Raw genomic sequence first — 20397 nt, 5'->3', positions numbered from 1 at the left:
CTTCTATTCTTTTGAGTATAGTTTTAATGTAATGTATATCATAAAATAATAAATCAAGCCTTCTGAATATGGAGTCAACATTCTCATCTCTACCCTCACCTGAAAACCCCTGTGACCACCATCACAGACTTTTAATTGTTCATTCTGCAAAGTGATTATGTGCCTGGCCACATTGTATTAGAAGCATACAATACTAGAATTTCATACAAAAATTGCATCAGAAATAGCCTCTAGCAGATGCCAGAAATCATCTATTTTTCCCTAGCAAATTTGGAATAAATGCATGCAAGAAGGAATCCAAGCAACCTCAAGTTTAGATATCTGAATTATCTACCTGCTCCCCAGGTTTATAAAGAAATTCTTCTCAGCTGAGTCATTTCAAGTCAAGTGTTTCTTAAATGCCTAAAGTAATATGAATATTCCAAGTCATCAGCTTCTGTAAAATTAATGTTCTTATCTTGAAAAAATAAAATATTTAGCACTTTTGGCTGCAGAAGCAAACCATCCATACATTAAATTAGCTGTAATCAATGCAGTAGTTTTTGGTCTGCAAACAACTACCATGTCCATTGTGCATGACCTCCAAAAACAGCAGCAAGAGTCTCCTAGATAGAGGAATCATTCTGTGGGTTTGCAACAAAACCTAAAACTTTTCCTTACATTATCATTCGGGAAGTCAAATCCTCATCCTAGCCCAACCGTGGGTAATGGTCATTACTCCACCTCCCTTTCCTCAGTCTTTAGTATTAGCTCCTTATAGGCAGTAACTTGTCTTAGTAACTCTCCATTGTATTACATATTTTTAAATACTGCAAAGAGAGGAAAATTTATAAAGATATTTTATTTGGGACAAGAGGCAAAATCCCTTTAAAATGAAGGCTGATCATTTTGGAAAGGAAGGTAATCTCTTCCAAAAGCCATTACTACCAACATAAGATATTCTGGCCTGTAACAGCATGACAACAAACCAGATAACCCTGCAAGAATCTATCAAAACCAAGCTGCTTACTCTCTACCGTGTATTTATCATCTAAAATTTTATACTACTGTCAATTTTTCTTCCATTGCAGTCAGCACTGCGAATGCTAAATGCAAACACAAGTATTACACAGAAGACATTTGTAAGCAGACTCTACTGATTTTCAGTTCTGATGCCTCAACAGGTTGCCACTTTGTTATAACAATAAATGATAACTCAGATCTCTCATTTTTGGCAGTTTTACTGAACTTGAGATCTTGAACATCTGAATATGTGCTCGAGATTTAAGCATTTAAAGATTAGCTGATTTTTAGAAAAAAGAAGGGGAGACAGTTTAAAAAAATGCCATTGTATTTCAGATGAAAGCACAGCACTATGCTTATCTGCATTTGGGTTTTGGTCTTTTGAGGGTTTTGTTTTTAAATAAAAATAACACACTGACTTATCATAACCAACTTCTAACTACAGGTTTGTATCAGGCATATCTATTCTTTCCACTTCCTACATCTCCATAAAATGTTGGTTTTTGTTGGTTGGTTGTATTTGTTTATATTAATACAGGTTTAATAATTAACTTGCCCAGACAGGAAAGTTAGCAATTTAGAAGAAATAAAACCAAAAAAGTACAATCATAGTTTGTCCTGGTTACCTCGAAAAAACCATGCTTCCCTCCAATATTCATAAACTGTAAAGACATGGGAAGAAAGCAGAGGTGAAAGAAAACCAATACCTGTACTTGGTCACCATTTGCTTCATATCCACTTTGACTGTGAGATGTTCTCTCATACAGTTGGCCTCTGACATTTTCACATCTGAAACAGTATGACTTGCATCACGCTGGCTATTGGAGGAATCTACGTTTTTCCTCAATTCCCCGTCTTTCCTCACTCTTTCATTCAGTTTGTTTTTAAAAGACCTCAGCTCAACATCTGTTTTGGAACAGTTAACACAAGCATTGCAGCCCTTCTTTGAACTGCATTTAACAGGTTCCTCAACATGCCGTTCTTCAGTCCGCCTCGCTCTGCCCCCACCGCAGTAATCCAGCTCCTTGCTGTTCCGGGCACCCTTGGAAGAGCCGTACTTCTGCTCTTCCTGCTTCACGTACTTCGGAGCTCTGTCTCCTGCAAAAGGCTTCTCCCCGTCGGGATGCCGGCGCCGTTTGTGGCTGTACTCATAGGCTATCTTTGGGACAGACCCCCCCAGGTGCTCCCTCTCAGCCGACCGCTGGGACTGCGCACCCGGGTATCTCTGCTCCTCCTTTTCTTGGCAGGGTGGAAAAGAACGTTCTTGCTTCCACTTGGAATTTCTCGCTACATCTCCAGCGTCATACCTCTCCATTTCCTTAGCCCTTTTAGACGCGTGCCCATATTCTCTGTAATCGTGATCTTCAGGATACCTGTGTTGACATAAAGCAATTTACACTTGCACTAGAGAAGAAAGCGAGAACTTATATGTGCAGAATGTTGGACAGCAGAATGCGTGGCAAGTTAACCCATAATCCCTCGCGCCAAGGTACAGATGTGCAGGGGCTCTTAAGAGGGAAATATTATCCTTTCATACTCTAGCCAGCAATACGATTTACTTAAAAGACAAATACTTCACTACTACCAGTCGCCCATAATTAAACTACAAAGTGGCCAACGTGTTTCAAGGTGGATATCTTCAACTATAATGAAAATAGACTTTCACTTGAGGCTTTACACCACAATACCCAGGGTTTAATTATTTTATTCCTATACCTCTTCTGTAAAGAGCTCCTTGCCGTAAATTCATCAGAAACTCTTCTGGGTGACTGACCATACTTCTCTTCATGTAACCTCTGGTGCCTCAAGTCATCTTCATGCCATTTTCTTTCAAGTTTGCATGAAGCCCCTAATGGTCTATGAAAAGGTTTCATTCCTTTTTCATTTCCAGTGACTTTGTAGTGATCAAACATGTATCTGTCCTCCATTTTGTGCTGGTAAAACGGACGATCATGCTCTTTGTAAGGTACTTCCGAGTATTTTGGTGGTAACTGGCATCTCCTATTGCCTTCAGTCCTTTCAGATGAATGTGTTCTGTAGGGCTTATGACTGTAAGCATCTTCCATGGGAATTCTTTTCAAGTTTGGTGAAGGTGACCTACGTTCATATATTCTCTGGTGGTTATTTCCATGAGGTGCAAACCTGGAATTGCTTTGTCCATACTTGTCATCTTCCGTTCTCCAAGGCATAGACTTTTTTGGGTCCTTACGAAAGCTTTTATATTCACAGTCATAATTATTATGAGCATGCCTTTGCCTATGGTGCTCTGGAGTCCTAAAAGCTGGAGATAAGGACCTAAAGCAAAAATAAAATCCACTTTGAGTAGTTCCATAAAATTAAATCAATTTCTTAATGAGAACATCTATTTCCTAAGGAAGTAGAGTTTAGTACATAATTTTAATCAGCTTGTAAAAATATTAACACCAAGATACCAAAGTGGCATTTTTCTGGCTGAGTACCAGGCTTACTTTTACTCTGTTGAAAGTTTTCATAGTAAAAATACACACTTGAAATTGCAGCAAGTCAATCATTTTGTCTCTTTGAAGTGTTTTAAATAAAACTAAAAATAATTTCATATACATGAAGTTTCCACTACATTGAGAACAACTGTTATACATATTTTTGCACTTCTCAAGCATTCCCTATCTTTCTTTTTCAGCGCAAAGAGAAAAAAGGAAAGGAAAAAAAAGTGTATAAAGAAATTTAAAAGGGGAGAAAAATGCTTTTTCACATTTTCTTTGCATGCCAAAACAACCTTCAAAACTGAAAGACTGAAACATTACAAAATATATTTAAATTGTCATACAGGTAAGCTTTTTCCTGAAGAAAAAAACAAGTTTGAGAAAGATGCTTTGGCCTTTTGGATAATTGTATATACATGTTCACACATGTATACACACACACTTCCACACTCACTGCAGCTTTTGCAATCAAAGATTCAATTGCATCACTCAGCTCTGCATTTTCACCAACAGTTACAAAAACGAGGGCAACCTGTTAGTCAAAATCTCCTTAAAATAAAGAAAAAACAGCACAGGCACTAACGACAACCATAAATAATCGCAGACATAACAGTCCTGCTTGTATTCAAGTATTCACTGCACACTCTTTACACACTCTTTAATAAAAAACATCAAAAACCAAATTGAAATAAGCTACTTCCTTTATGCACATATTGCAAATGAACAGTTTGGAAGAACTATTTTCTCCATTTCTGCAAATGAGTACAAACTCAGAACCGCAGATGTTGCTAAAACCATAATGGCTGACTTCCAACAGCACCTACACTGTGGCTGCCATCCCATGTTGGTCTGGTTAGGGCTTGAATTTTAATGAGAGCTGGGGCTGCCCTTACTCAAATGACATTCACAACTATCAATCCTACATAGGTAGGATTTCTCTTTTTAAAAACAAAAGGAACAAATTAAGAGCCCTATACATTTTTCGGAGTTATCCAAACTGCCTTGGTCATGGTTATCACAACTTAAGTCTGTTTTGAAGAGATACCCAAAACCAGCAGTAATTTCACATCCTCAAAACCTTGTATTCCACCCTCCTGATTTTAGCACCTCAAATTGTACTGCAAGTCTTAAGAATGAGGCAGGTAACTCCCAGCATGAAGTAAGCTGGATGTTATCCTGGTGACAAACGTCAAAGAGACGCTACTAGGCTAATGTCCAAGGAGAAGGGCAATGACTCCCACATTTCCACATGTTTTCACTCTCTGTTATGCTGCAAGGCATGTCTAACTGTGCTAAAGATCAGTTTACAAATCAAACTTCAGAAAGTCTGGGGTGTTTGAACTAGGAAACTTTAAAAAAAAAACCAAACAAAAACAACTCTTTTTTTTTTAACAGTACCTCCCTGTAGGCCAAGAAGCAAAACAACAGCAAGTTACAGACATTCACAGTGCACAAGGTGGTGCTTGAGAAAAAATTACCTTAACTAGTCTGAAGCTTGGATTTTGTGCTCAAGGTAGTTGTAAATCTCAGAATACAAAAGATGAAAAGGTTCTTAGCAGACTCAAAACCTGAACATTTCCAGCTTAAGAGAAATTGCAATAAAATCATGACTTGGGAAAAAAATTACAGGTGTTCAGCTGTACAACAAACTAGAGATTACAAAACACACTTTAGAAAATGGCATGCAGAATTGCAATTTGTTTCTTTAATGCATGTTTTAGGTCCTAATTACAAATCTTTACATAGAGCTACATTTCAGAACACAAGCTGTAGATATTTACCTTGGTTTCCATCGTGGTGATCTTGATCTAGATCTTGTCATCTTCTCTCATGTGTTAATCAGTTTCTTGAAGCTGTAAAAATGATATAATTTACTATTTTGATTCAAATTACATCAGGAAGGTTTTTAACAAGTGTAGTACTAGAAACTTCAAAGTTAGGGTGAGGTATATTTTTAGGATGTTTCACTTCAAAGGCAAACCTTTAACACCAATTCTAAGGCAAGCAACTTTTCTTCTCTAGTTGCTGATCTTAAAACGCAGTATATTTTCTTTATAAAGATTTAAATATTTGATAATTGTCCCATTTTTCTCTCCATTTTTAATGCTATTAATGTCTATTCAACCTGCTGTTAAATGCTAATAAGCTCACAAGCAAGCTGCAGCAATGAAAAACATATTAGTATGTGTTGAATGCTGTAGATGATAGGACATAGCTGAGGGGACAGACAGACAGCTTTAAAAATAAAGTGTATAAAGGAAAAGGTTTTTGCATCAAGTTATATCCTGAGCTTCACATATACTGAACTTCAAATTTGTCATATACATCAAAATATTTACATGATTGCAGACTTCCTGTAAGTTTTAACTAATCCATCAAATCTTAACTGCTAGGTCATCACATACTCCATCCAAATCAAACCAGGTACAAAAAAATCACTTTTTTTCATTGTTGTACTTCACCTGTTAACAGCCTACTAACTAGACATACACCAAATATACAATGGATACACTAGGACAAAGTGCTGCTCCTGACTCCTGAAGGTAGCTCCTGACAACCCTTCTCATAAAAGCTATGAAAGAATGAAAAAATACCCCTAGGAACTTCATAAAAAAGTGATGAAAGTATATACAAACTCACCAGTAATGGACTGGTGAATAGGAATTAAATGATTGTTCATTATTTAGCAAACACAAAGGATTAAAGCAGAATGAAATTATTGAGTAACTGGTTAAAAACTGAAGTTTGGACCACATAACCATGGCTACAGATTTAGTTACCACAAAATGCCTTAAAGGCCAGAAATATAGATGCAAAAACAGATCTATCAACAGTCCTAAAGTTAATGAACAACCAACCATTTGAAACTGAAAGAATGCACCCAGGTCAATGCCAATCTATATATGCTATGGTATTTTCTGTAACTTTTTGTACAAACACTCAGGGAGACAGAGAACTAGTCTGAGCTAGCAAAGTATGGTGTTTCTGACACTCCCAGAGCTGAAATAATTCCTTTAACTAAATCTTTTGCCTAATGAACTGAAACTGAAAAGGGAGAAAAACACGCAAGCTTTAAGGCACTACCTGAAGTAGTGTGCACCCACATGCCCGACCCAGCGCCTCACACCCCTCAGTCACACTGGTTGCTTAAACAAAGTATCACTCCTTGCTATACTTGACTTTTGGTATGATTACCTCATGGCTGAAACAGTAGTATCTTAAGAGAAGAATATACAGCATATTTCTGCTGTCTACCCCACAAGCAGGCATTAGATAAGCCACCTCCTAAAAGAGAAACTGCTCATCAAGTTGCACCGTAAGCTAACCAGACATTTATTTGCAAGATGCACAGGTTGCAATCGAGCAGAGGGGCCAGGACCTGGCTGCTCTGGGCTCTGAATTTCTCCAAATAGCAATAGCTTAGTTCTGAAGAAAAACCTGTATAACTTATTTTTTGCTCCAAAATCCATCTTTTCATGTAACAAACCACAAGGTTGTAGTTGTTGCAAGGGATAGTGAAGCAAAAAGAATCCAGCCCCAAAGTACCCCAAGGACAAGACAAAGCATTTGCTCTCTGAACTCATAAATATGAAGTTATCACTGCCTCTTATAGCCTAAAGACAAATATCTGAGGACTGCATAGCATGATTAACTTCAGGCCCTTTGCTTACTTGAAGTTATACTAGCCAAAGTTAGATATGATGCTCCAATGCCACTATTCATTATTTTTCAAAGAAAAGTAATATTGTGATCAAAATAACTTCCTATATTTCACCCATAAAAACACATCTTACAAAACACTATTTCAGAAACAGCAACAAAAAAACCCCAACACAGTCCCTGGGTAACACATTCCAAAATGTAGTACATGTCCAACAAGCTTTAAAGATTCACTACTACCATCTCTTCTGGTAAATTTTACAAGTGACAGTGTTTTTACATGCCAATCGAATTCTTTCTTCCTACCTTCCCTTCAGTTCTGAACTTTATTCCTAATTTTCAAATGGGTATGTAAACACTAAAAAGACAAAAGTACCATTAAACTCCACCCAACTACCTGGACAGAATTTGATCTGCCAGACTGATAAAGCTAGAAACTGGGCATACATAATGACCAACTCCTTATTCTTTCTGAGACTGGCTAAACAATCATACCTAAAAGCGTGAGAAAGACTGTGACAGCACATCCTAGATCTTGCCTTAGGATAAGGAGGACTGCTGTAATTTCCAATGATGACATTCCTTTTGTTTAGTGGAAAGAAGTGCTCACCTAATGCACCTCCTAAAAATGACCCACGCAGTAAGATTTCCTCACAGAGAAACATCCCATATGAAGGCAGCAGACACTCCCCCCCAACAAGTCTCCCAGTCTAACACCAGAATTGCAAATTAATCCATACAGAATTTGTAAACATGGCTAAATCCAGGTTTAAGTCACCTCAGCTAGACCAGCAATATGGTTCCATAAAAAGCAAGTTTTTTGTAGGATGGTATCAGGTAGCAAGCCTGTCTGTAACAGAATTACTTGACTCAAGTGAAGGCCCTAGAGTTTCCAAGTAAGGCATCCTGGTGCTTCTGAAAAGACAGGTCATGATGGAGTAGAGGTGCCAGGACCTGGCTGCTCTGGCCCTGAATATCTCCAAAATGTTCTGCTGTACTTTGGGAGACACTGTCACTATGAAAACATGAAGTGTTGGAATGCATGAAATAGAAGCCTCTCTGAGTCCCTGAGAGAGAGGAAGGAATGCAGGGATTGAATTGGTACCTTTAGAGAAACTTAAAGATATTAAGCCACACAGACATGAAGTAGGAGTGTAAGTTTTAGTTTTAAGTAAGTAGAAATATAGTTTAAATGCCTTAAGAGACTGTGTTAGCTAGTAAAAAGCCCTAAAGCCTAGTTTAAAGTTCAGTAGTGATACCTTTCAAAGATTAACTTAGCTCCAGACATAATGAAAACATAGCAGAAGGTTGCTTACATTTCTAGACAGAACAGATAGAACTACGTACATAGATTTTGTGGAAGAACTGACACTATTTTCGCAAGTTAGAATTAAGCTCAGATAGATGTAGGAAGAATGTTTTAGAATCATGTTTTTAGCTGACTGGATGATTTATGAATAAAATCCCCCTGTATTAGGGTGCAAAAAAAGGTGTGGTAGTAGCTTCTGCTAGCTGCTCCTGCTGCCTCTGCTCAGAACATCGGGACTCTATGCCAGAAAGCTTTTAGCACAGACTTTAGAACTCTAAACTCTTTGCCTTCAAGGCTGATGCATTCCTGCAATAAACAACTTTACAACAATCAACAACTGCCCCAGTCTCTTTAAAGACCCAAGACCCATGCATAACTCGACAATGAAGAACTATTTTTTTAACTAAGCAGCATTATTAGGTTCAGAGTGCTGCTTGTGTTTGTTATGTTACAATAAGTGACTCATTGGAAGAGTTATCAGTAACTGTGCTTAGATAGTTTTTAAATATTAATGGGACTCTCACCTTTTATTTTCTTTCCCTTGACTTTTGGAACTGGACTCAGACAACTTCCCTCTTGGGAGAAATGGCCTCAAGCCTGCTACCAGCTCTCCTTTAATTCCACCCTTGGGATATTAGTGTTTTGACAAGTATAAAAGTCTTTTACAAACCTGAAAGGAGTATCTTAAGACAAGTAAATCAAAAATGACCAGAAATTGTATGGGATGTGCCAACTTGAACATATGTTCTTCCAGAAAGGCTGCAGATTTTTCACAACTAGCACTCCTGAACAGAACAATCTTCTATCTCTTTACTTTCTCCAGCATGAAACAAGAAATCACAAATGACTGCAATCATCTAGCTGCACAGAAGGGAACTGAAGCTCTTTCTAATGAAAAGAGCCCCAAATCAGCAAGCCCCAAACAGCCAAAATCCTGCAGGTAAGAGCACAGACTGAGTAGAAGCAGTTAACTCTGCTGGAGCAGACTATAAACGTGTGTTTTACATGACTTTCTGGTGCCTTCCATCATCACATGGAACAGATAATGGAAGAAAACTTATTCAGGACACACAAAGGGCAAACCAATACTAATAGTGCTCATCACCAGGGAGCTGCTCCTCGATGCCTTTCACCTACAGTGAAGGAAATGTCCTCCTCACCCCTTTTGGAGGGATTGCCTGACCACCACCACAAATCTTTCAGAGGAGAGAGGGACAAGCAGGTCTCATAGGCTGGGTGACAACAAGACTGACACTTGCTGTAAAAACTACCCACATCACTATTCTCTCTCTCACTTCACCCAAAAAAGATAAGAAGCAGCTCCAAGCTTTTCACTGACTGCCTTCTAGGTGGGGATCAGTCGGAAGCTGCAAGAGGCACACCGAAGTCTGTATTGCTGCAGTGTCTGTCAAGAAAGAAAAACCAGGAATTGAGACTCTCAATATCAGGACAGCCATGTATTTGACAGAAATACAATCAAATTAAAAGCTCAGCTACAATCCAGACTTTAAGTTGGGGTTTTTGTTGTGGTTTTTTAGGTCGGCAATACAGAAAGTCATTTACACTATCATTAAACGAAAAGCACAGAATTGGTAACTTCTCCACTGTGTAGGTTGTAAGAGCTGATTCAAAGGCTGTCCCATGCAGTGACCACTCCACCCACTATCCAAGATCAACACAAGCCTGGCACGTTCTTGCCCATTCATCTTCAAGGCAAATCTTATCACCTCCAACACCAAATCCTCAGGAAAAAGTATAAAAGCAGAGAAACATCTCCCAGCAAACCAGTCTCAATGTTTCTGAGCCTGCAATAGGATTCCTGCAGTCAGTGCTTCCTAGACAGGCTTCAGTACCATCCTCTGTTAGCTCTGCCAGCACATGGAGGTGACTCCCATCTCAAGGCACACCACCTCAGGAAGGACATGTGTAACAGCTTTGAAAGCTATAAGCTGGAAAAGCTAAGTCAAGTTTAAGTCAAGGGCACACACCCAGCTGAGACAAATGAAACTTGGCTGAGGGATTTCTAAACCATTCCCTCTCTAAGAAAACACAGCAGGTAACAGATCAATGCAAATGACTGAGAGCCAAATTTCCGTCCTCAGGTCTCTCATAGGTCTCTGATATTCAACAGTGGCTCTTTATGATTACAGATCCCTCTCCTAGGCTTTTATCACTCTTGGAGCACCTCCCACCTCTCCATGGATAGGCTTTGAATCTCCAAAATATTTTGTGACAGGTCTGAGGCGACTGCAGTCTCACAGCCTAAATCCTCACTACCAACATCATCAGGGAGATAATCCTTTATATCCCCCCTCCACTTCTCATGCCATGCTATACTTAAGAAATTTCCAGATCTGGTCCACAGCACCTCCCCAGGCAGCTGTGGCAGAGCAGCAATGGCAGGAGGCAGCACCACATGTCTGCTGAATGTGTCACCCCTCAAGGTGACCAGCTCCGATGCTCCAGTTTTTCAGATAAGAGATTGGGCATCCACAGCAGCAGAAGCACCCCTTCAACCTACCAAAACCACATCCACTGTGGCTTTAGAAGTTGTCCTCCTGCTCAGCTTTATCCTTGTTCTTCAGCACAAGCTGGGGAAGGCAGGCTTTACACAGGTTGTATCCCAATGCCAAGGACTGTAACAGACAACCAGGGCCTCAAGCCAGTGAGGTAACTGTGCCAGGCAGGGGCAGCATGTGGGGATTGCTCTCCTCTGCTTGCTACACAAATAGAGATAAAAAAAATGATTGTTCCCCCTTACACTCACAGTAGGATGAAGACTTACTACACAAAGTACAGTCCTAGCTCAAGCATACAGAATTTCTTAGTGGACCACCCAACAAATTTTGCTTAAAACACATAGAAAATATTCCCCCATGCCTGCATATTTGATCAAATGAATAAAAATAACTGAGTAGGTCTACAGTGCATATAACTCTTCAGTGAGTTCTCATTTAAAATCGACCCATTTAATTTCACTAATTAGCAGGCAATGCCTCACCTTTGCAAAAGAACAGATTAGAATGCCAACTTGGGAAGACTGAGCAGGATAAATCCCTATCACATAATAAATAAGGTATTTCACTCTCAAACTACTTTTTTACACCAAGAAAACCCAATCCATAAATATATTAGTGAGCCATTTCTATAACGTGTTGAATTAGAGGCCTTTAACACCTGTTCAGTAGAGAACTTTACAGCACCATACTCAGCCACATCTGCTGACCAGTTTCTAAGGGGACACCAGAAGCATGTTAAATCTGCTTGTGTCAGTCCTAGAGACAGACCATAACAACTTCCTGCCTACTGAAAGCTCTCCAAAACATACAAACCATGATAGAAACCTCTGCTTTTCACCTTGGTATCACAAACCACCAGAAAACCAAAACAAGACGCTTCTTTATTCAGGATAAGTGGTGCTGCAGAGCAGCATTGCCCGGAGGCTGGGAAGTCCAGGCTGCCTTCCCCAGTCACACCACAGAAATGCATCTTTCCTGGAAGATTCAGGCATGCTTCCTTCCTTCCCTGCTGCCACCTGCCACCCAAGAGGAAAAGCAAACCTGTGTGCAGCCACATCCCTCACCAGCTTCCCTGCAACACCAACCCAGCCTATGTTACCTCCTGAGAGGTGAACACCCACAAGCCAAGACTGCACCAAAATCAAGCCCATCTTGTCCCAGCACAAGCACATGGAGAGTTGGTTTGATGACTCTTACAAAAGCAGTGGCAGAAATACCAGTTCTTTTGCTGAAGGCAGATGTGGAGGAGTGCATGGACACTCAAGATAGACAGCGGTTTATCAGGATAACAGGGTGTGTCACTAAAGGAAGTTAATTAATTTCAGTTCATCAAGACCAATATTAAAAAAAAAAAAAAAATCTAAAAAATCCTCAAAGGGAAAGAGTCATCTGTGTCCTCTGCCCAGCCCTGTGTCAGGCTGCCACAACATGACATCCTTCACCAAAGATCCTTCCATGCCTTTTGCATATTTCTTCCCCTCCCTTCCTGGCATCCTCTTCCCTGCTCTTCCTCCAGCCATCCACACCCAGCAAGATTCACTTTTCCTTGAGGTCCACAAACACACAAAGTAAGCAGGTAATTAAAATCTCACAGCAATTTGAGCAGCCTTTGTTTTAAACCCTTATAATCAGGAATCTGAACTATATTTATGAGGACTTGAGGCATTTAAGAATGGCAGTAGAAATTAGGTGTTGCTGTCCTAGGTGGAGCTGAGCCAAGTGAGGAGACTGCTATCACCAACTCCTTACCAGACATTACCGCCCACTCAGATGTGTAGGAAAAAATGGTGCATAATCAACTAATTTACTTAAAGAAGTCTCAAAAACCCCTCAGATTTATTCAAATCGGCATCAATTCATCTTGCTTTGGCTTGAATCAATCTAGAAAATACATTAGAAAATACAAACACATACTGAAACTGAGCTATGACTGTTACACAAAATCTGTACCACTCCAAGTTTTTATAAAGACTTTAACTGGTGTGGTTCTACGTGTGACAACAGATAAATTACTGGAAACAGGGACTGTTGGTATTTATGCATTGCTCACCTCTAAGGTGTCCTTACAGTAACAGTGAGCAGCGACCTCAGCTCTGCGGTGCTGCTGGCCCAGAGGGTTCACAGCAACACGGCTGTTCTGGAACAGTCACGACTCGGGGGCACGACCACGGCCCCGCGGCGACTCGGGTGTGTGCCCCTGCCCTGTGCTTTGTCCCTAGGCTTCCCAAACCTCCTGACGGCCCCGAGCACCGCAACACGGCACACACGCTCCGTACAGACAAACAAACACACAGGCTCTGTACAGACAGACAGGCACACACGCGGGGCGAGGCGGCTCCGGGTGCCGCTGCTCCGGCGACCCCGCCCTCAGCAGACTCAGGATAGTACAGCACAGTCCCCGCCGAGCTCCCGTCCCCGCAGCTCCGCTGCCACCAGCCAGCAGCGCCCGGGCCAGCGCGGGGAGCGAGGGCGGCAACTACCACTCACCTTCCCCGGGCCGGGCTGGGCAGGGCCGACCGCCGGCCCTCGGAGGGCGCGGCGGAGGGCGACGGAGCCCCGAGCACCCCGGCCCGCTCCGTCCCGGCGCACAGGCGGCGCTGACGGGGACAATGACCGCGGCAGCCCCGGCTCCCCCTGCCCGCGGCACCGCCCCCGTCCCCTCGCCGGGCCTTACCAGGCCCCGCCGCGGCCGCGGTGCCGCCACCAGCCCAGCCCAGTCCAGCACTCACCGCCTACGGCGCCGCTCCTGCCGCTCCTCCGGCCGCCGCCGCTCCGCCCCGAGCAGGTGCCCGGCGAGCCGGCGGGGCGGGTCCCGGCGGCCGCGCCGGCCGCGGCTGCTCCGCACGGGCGCGGCGGAGAGAAAGGGCGGGCGGGGGGCGGCCCGGAAGGGGAGGGGCGGCGGGGCCGGGCGGGGGCGGCTCCGGCACCGCCCACTGACCGCCCTTCTCACGCCGGGGCCCCTTGCCCGGAGCCCGCGCCGTGCTGCGCGGGGTGGGACCTGGGCCGCTGGGTCCCGGCCGCGGTAGCGCACAGGACGAGGTGCACTGGCCCTTTCCGGGTGTTGACTCCTGGGCAGCTCCTCGCCTGGCATGCCCTGTGGGAGCAGAGCCCGTGTGTGATACTGGCAGCCAAGAGGGTCAGCCGTGTCCTGGGGCAAGTCAGGGACAGCATGGGCAGCCGGGAGAGGGAGGATCTGCTCTGCTCTGCTCTGCTCTGCACAGAGGCGGCCTCACTTCGAGCGCTGGGGGCACTTTTGGGCGCCACAGTGATAGAAAGCTATAAAGCCATTAGAGAGTGTCCAGAGGAGGCCTACGAAGATATCAAAGGGTCTAGAGGAGAAACTAAGAAGTGGCTAAAGGCACTTGGCTTGTTCAGCCTGGAGGAAACCTCGTGGTCTACAACTTCCTCATGAGGGGAAATGGAGAGGCAGCCATTGATCTCTCTCTGGTGACCAGTGTGGCAGGACCTGAGGGAATGGCCTGAAGTTGTATCAGGGGAGGTTTGGGTTGGATATCAGGAAAAGGTTCTTCACCCAGAGGGTGGCTGGGCGCTGGAACAGGCTCCTCAGGGCAGTGCTGACAGCACCAAGCCTGACCAAGTTCAGGAAGCCCAGGCACATGAGTGGTTGTTGGGGCTGGCCTGTGCAGGGCTGAGTTACACTCAATTCTTCTGGGTCTCTTCTCACTGCCCCTTGGGCTCAAGGAGCACCTGGCAGCTCCTGTGCAGGGCCAGTGATGGCCAGAATGGGGCAGGCCCCAAGGACCTGGGTTTCCTGGGCAGGTATCACAGTCTTTCACTGGTCTTGGCTGCACTGTAGTGGGTCAGGCAGGAAAGTCTGAACTAAAGCCTCCCCAAGGCCAGGCAGGTCTGCCCCTGCAGCTGCGCCCACTGTGGTGCTGCTCCGAGCCCGCAGGTAAGGCAGCCATGGCTCCCTTGTCCCAGGCTGCTGCTGCTGCTGCGAGGGTTGAGGCCCCTGGCAAGGTGTCAGGTAGTGCTCTCCAAGACTTCTTGCAAGTTCCTGGAATTCCCATCAGAACATGCACTAGAGGATGGCAGCACTCTCCTTGCCTGGGATTGAATCAGTCGCAGTGGGTGAAGGCTCTTTAGGCTGCTGGGATGCATTAATTCCCTTGATTGCCAGTCCTGATAGCCAGCAGGCCCAACAGGTTTGGTGTCAGTTTTTCCTTCAGGAGCTATAAACAACAGAATGACACAGTGAACATACTGTAACCCTTTCAAAACAAAGTCTCTTCTTCTGGCTGAAAACCACTCGGAAATAAATTTATAGATCACACAAAACTAAGGGGACACTGATGCTATCTAGATTGGATTGGTGTCTGAGACTGTTGGTCAAGGATCTTGAATACTACTTTGGTATTGCCAGATCAACTCATTAATATAAATTTGATTCAGCACAGATGCAGGCACACAATTTTGTTTTAGACCAAGCATAGTTTTGATGTTGGTATTTTTACAGTAGCTAAAGGAAGCCTAGATACCTGATACAGTATCATTACAACAGCAAAGGCAGGTGATATCTGATCTGGTGTAAAGCTTACCAAGTTAACCTTGTCAACATTTTTTTTAAACAATTTAATTTAAGCCAAAAAAAAGAACCAGACTCATCACTCTGTGTTACGCAGTCTTGACATTTTTGATCCAGCTGAGAGCCATAGTGTTGCATTCACTCTGTCATCAAGCCATGGCCTAAACAGGGTGAAGTTATATTCACTGAATAGAGAGTGGAGAGGAAGGGTTGCTTGCTTTTGGCCCCCCTCAAAGGGATGGTCTCAGTTTCCTTATGTTCTGACAACCAGTGTGAGCTGCCAGCTTTGGCTGTCCTTAGGACTTTTGGCTGCTGACATCTTCCTGTCCTCCTTTTATAGGACTGATCTTTCAGCAGTGCATTATCTTCAATTTTCTGTCTTCTCAAGCCTAGGTGCTGTAGGTGGGACTGAGGGATCCCTTGTCACAGCTATCAATCCATTTGCTGTCTTTGTCTGCAGGATCCTGCTGGGTTCTCTGTGGACTCAAACACAAGGAATCCCACATGATTTCTGCATAAAAGAATTTCCTGCATTCACCAAAACACTTTGAAATTCTCATATAAAATTATGAGATTATTTAGCTGTAGCATTTTCTCAATTAAAATGGACTGCAGAAGATTTACTGACCCATAGGGCACAGAATTACAATGACAAGCTGCACCAAACAACACTTGCTTCCTCTTTGCCATGCTGGAATTTTTGTGAATAGAAGTTCAGGATGAGAACTGGCTCCATGAGCTTTAGATGAAGAAAGTGAGACTGAAGCAGAGAGATGCCATTGATCTGCACTTTGCCAAAAAACCTGGTCCAGCCTGTGTGGCTCTGCCAGATAAAGTGCAGTCCCAGTTTGCCATATGTGGCAGTATGTGGGATAATCACTGTATAGGCAGCCTCCCTTTCATTATCAAGATTCAGAAAGTTGAACTAACAGTAGAAAAGATTTGGGTTTATTCCCTGCTTCAGCTGGTGTAATGGTTTGCCTGACTTCTGCATGTAGGAGGCTACCTCTGCACTGAGACAAAACAAAGCAGATTTGAAACTAAAACTGAGCTCTCAGTACAGACACACAGCCTTCTGTGCATAGGGTAAACTTCTACACGACATAAAATAAATGACCAGATTTCATTATCGACCTATTGATGTTGCCTCAGATGGTCTTGATCCAACTCATATGTATGGATAGCAGGATGGATACTATCCTGATGGACAGTAAGCACACAAGGATCTCTGTGGTTAACACCATGTAGTCTAAGTAAAAAACAACTTACACATACTTTACAAGTTAAATTAATATTTAAATCAGTGTCTATTAGTAGCTCCACAGCATCATTATTCTTCACCTCTAAATTGGGAAGGCCATTCTATTGCACAAGACTTGGCAATTACTGCTTATTAAGACTAATTATTTTAATCTATTTCCATGTTTTATTTCTAATTAGGTATCATTAGAATAGAGAATCACTTTCATATTCCTTTAATGCTTAATTTAGTAAACATTCCCTTTGGAAAGAGCACAACTGTGGTTTGCATGCTAAATACTTGGAAATGATGAATGGAAGTTACCTAAAATTCAAAAGCAAGAACTAGCCTTTGACAGCAGACAGCTCTTCTGGATCTGTTCTTTCAAAGAGGCATTTAATTTTCCACATAAAATGTTATTCTTGACACTGACCTTTGCTGACCCATATTATGCTAATTAAAAAAAAAAATTAAAACATCTCCTTGATTGCTGGCAAGGTCAGGCACAGAAGCAGGCAGGGAACAAGTAAAGTGCTCCCCAGGCTGTGCTGGGAGCATCACCTGGACTTTCCTGCAATGCCAGGGCTGACCACCACAGCAGCTGCTGCTGAGCACCTCTCTCCACTGAGGTGCACCAGATAAATGACATTAAAATCTTGTTGTGGAGTGGTTTGGCTTGGTTGTCATACACAATTCATTTGGTGTCTACAGACAGAGCCTGTAGATGGTGAGAGTTAAAAGGAAAGAAGCATCTTGGAACAGTGAGAGAGGGTCTGGTGGAGTCAACACCCACAAGATAATTTTGATCCACCATCAAGAACAGCTGTCCAAGGTTAAATCATGGTTTTACCAAGAAACCTCTCATTATACCTAAAGGGAAATGTTTTCTTTTATACTTCACTATCTTGTTATGCCTCCTGATTAGGTTTGCATGGCTTCATTAACTTGGATCTCTGCTTTTGAAGGAGTTTCACATTCATGCTTTCTATTTCTGCCTCTCATCCATTCCTACCCCTTAGTGCTATCAGGACTTTTTATCAAAATGCTTTCACCAAACCACAAAGTGCATCTCCTGTTATGAAATGAGAGTGAGCTGCCTAATTCTTGGCAGGCATGTTGGTCGTTTGCTTCCTCTAATTGTAGTAATAAAAAAATATTTCTACCATTCAGTGGAACAAAATTAGCTAAACCTCTAAGTTCCCAGCACAGGGGCATCAGCTCTTTCTCTTCATTTATAAAAAATTAGACACTGGGGTTTGAGTCAATTCCTGAGGTCATTTGTCAAAGGCACTTCAAATCTGTAATACCTTATGCAGACAAGACAAGAATATGTTCCAGAATGAAGCAGTAACTCCCAAATTCAGTCATAAGATCTTTCTTTAACAGTTTTCTGTGGAACTGTGACACTTTTTCCAGTCTAGGCTCAAAGCAATAGATAACGACTTCCTTCTTCATTGAGGAAATACAGCCTACATTTTTTAGCCTCAAAATTTAAGAAAAGCTGGAAAGTAATTGTTTAATTAAAACCTGAAGGAATGTGAGAGGATGACTAACTGCATGACTTGGCTCTGATAGCATCACTGAATTACTCTTCAAAGACAGCCTCCAGCAAGCCTGGGCTCTCATGACGTAACAAAAGCAGTGTTTTATTTATAAGGTTATCGTGGCTTTCCTGTAACAACACATGAAAATGTGCCATTGCTGCTGGGCATCCAGCCCGTGTGAACTTGGTAGGGTGTTGGCAAAATACCAGTGAAAACAATCTCAGTGTATGAAATAATACCAATCTGTGACATAAATGCAGTAAGAGGATTTTAAAAACAAAGGCTTTGAGCTTAACGTCCAAGAGGCCAAAGCAGATGAATTTGAGGAGGAAGGCAGAGGTGCAAAAAGACTGCAATTCTTTCCTTGTGTAAGAGCCAGGTGTTGCAAAGATGACAGGAGAAGAAATTGCAGTAAAACAGCAGGTGAAAGTCTGACTGAGGAGAGAGAAAATTTTAAAATGTCCAGCTTGAGACAACATTGTGGGCATGACTGATACTGATTTGCTTAGGAATTTTTAGAGTAATTATGTGGTAATAAATATGTGTGAAGTGTCTTAGCATTCTTCAGTGACTGTGACCTTCACCCATTCATCAGCTCATTTATTTGCTAAATCCACCAGCAGTTTCATTTGCTACAGGACACCGGCCCTAAAGCCCAACACTGAACATTGGCATAAATTAACCTTGTAAAACTGTAGGTTAGAAATATAAACGTTGCTTGCCAGAAGGGAAGAACTTCTGACCCAGTCTTCAGCTGGGGAAGTTTTAGCCACGTCTGACCAGGACTGTACCTGTTGCCCATGCCAGCAGGGTTTCAGTGCTGGCCCTGACACACTACTGCACACAATCAGTCTTTGAAAGACTCCTTGGACTTCTGTTTCTCTGCCAGCTGTGGTGTAGGCAGTCTTTGTCCAGGAGCTAAGAGAACAAACCAATTTCAGCAGGCAATGGCCAGAATTTGTATTCATTTGAATTTCTGTATTTAAACTGATAAGACGTTTAAGTTAAAAAAAAAAAGTAAAAAAGTGAAAATTATTTCACACCAGGAAAAGTAGAAGTTACACCATAGAATTAAGTGGTATAAACCCCCCAGCTTAGCATATTTAAGGTGCTAAAAATGGTATTTCAGACAATGCTGCCATCTGTATTTTAAAAGAGAGGTTACTCTGAAAAGGGATGTGTGTGCATGTTAATATGGGGTTACATGTATTGCCCTGATCCTGCTTACTGTGCTGCTTACTGAATTTGGTGAGAGGGGCTATTATTTCTAGAGAAAAAAAAAACCATACTGACAGAGTAATTTCCTAGATTCTGAACATCTCTTAATTTTTTTCCTTCAGTTATGCAATTTTATGTCCTTGGGTTCATTATTGTACAGTATCAATCACCTACAATTGCATGGACTTCCAGTTGTTCTTGTGGGCACAGCAAGATCTAAAGTGATATGCAAAGCTGCTGGTTTAAGCTATTAATGTAACTATTTAAAAAACTTATTCTTAGAGGAAGGACTTCCTAGAGCACACAGTTCATTGCTTACTGCTCCTTCTATTCCTTGGATGTCTCCTGCATCATAGTTGGTTTTTCTCTGGAAATCATTAAGGCTTGATTATAGCAAGGACACCTATTTTAGTAAAGCTCCCAAGCGAACATGACACACTATCTTCCAGAGCCTCTATTTTGATCCTGAAAACTGCAGGCCTCAGGTAATCATCAAACCCACTAGATTAAAACCTTACTAAGCTCAGTCTTGAATAATCAAAATGCTATAAAACATATACAAGCTGCAGAGCAAACAAGGCTGCTGGGAAGAAAACAAGTATCTAAAATTCTGGTGATCAAGAAACCATTTTCTTATACTTTAGGTAATTGTTTTAAAAGCTTACATATAATATCTCTTAGAGCTTCTGCCTGCTGTTTTAAGGACTTTTCCACTTCACAGGCTTCAACAGACATGTCAAATTGGAGTGAACAGCCTCACCTACTCTTCAGCTGTAGGACATCACGAGGATATGATAAATGGTTGATGGGATAAAAAAGTGGAGGAGAAATGAACATTCTGGCTCACTGTGTTCTGGACTGGCATTATTGCACTAACAGCATCTGAATATTTAAAGT

At 42.3% G+C, this 20397-nt stretch overlaps 1 protein-coding gene across 3 annotated transcripts in view; it reads right to left on the bottom strand.

The window, feature by feature from the left end:
• Positions 1-13789, bottom strand: part of BCLAF3 (BCLAF1 and THRAP3 family member 3) — a 33925-nt gene extending 20136 nt beyond the window's left edge. Inside the window, exons 1-4 of one of the 3 annotated variants that reach the window (XM_036383122.2) lie at positions 13682-13789; positions 5246-5317; positions 2719-3297; positions 1710-2375 (exon numbers count right to left, since the gene is read on the bottom strand). In XM_036383122.2, coding sequence (XP_036239015.1) covers positions 1710-2375; positions 2719-3297; positions 5246-5286 — 1286 coding nt within the window. In that variant the 5' untranslated portion in view covers positions 5287-5317; positions 13682-13789. Of the gene's footprint in view, positions 1-1709; positions 2376-2718; positions 3298-4942; positions 4963-5245; positions 5318-10954; positions 11085-13681 lie in introns of those variants that run through there. The other 2 variants (XM_036383130.2, XM_036383139.2) reach the window with 2 other exon arrangements.
• Between the last annotated feature and the right edge of the window lie 6608 nt (positions 13790-20397).

The sequence above is a fragment of the Molothrus ater genome, chromosome 2, assembly GCF_012460135.2.
Source record: "Molothrus ater isolate BHLD 08-10-18 breed brown headed cowbird chromosome 2, BPBGC_Mater_1.1, whole genome shotgun sequence".
Taxonomy (NCBI): domain Eukaryota; kingdom Metazoa; phylum Chordata; class Aves; order Passeriformes; family Icteridae; genus Molothrus; species Molothrus ater.
This window is presented reverse-complemented; position numbering and strand designations above follow the sequence as displayed.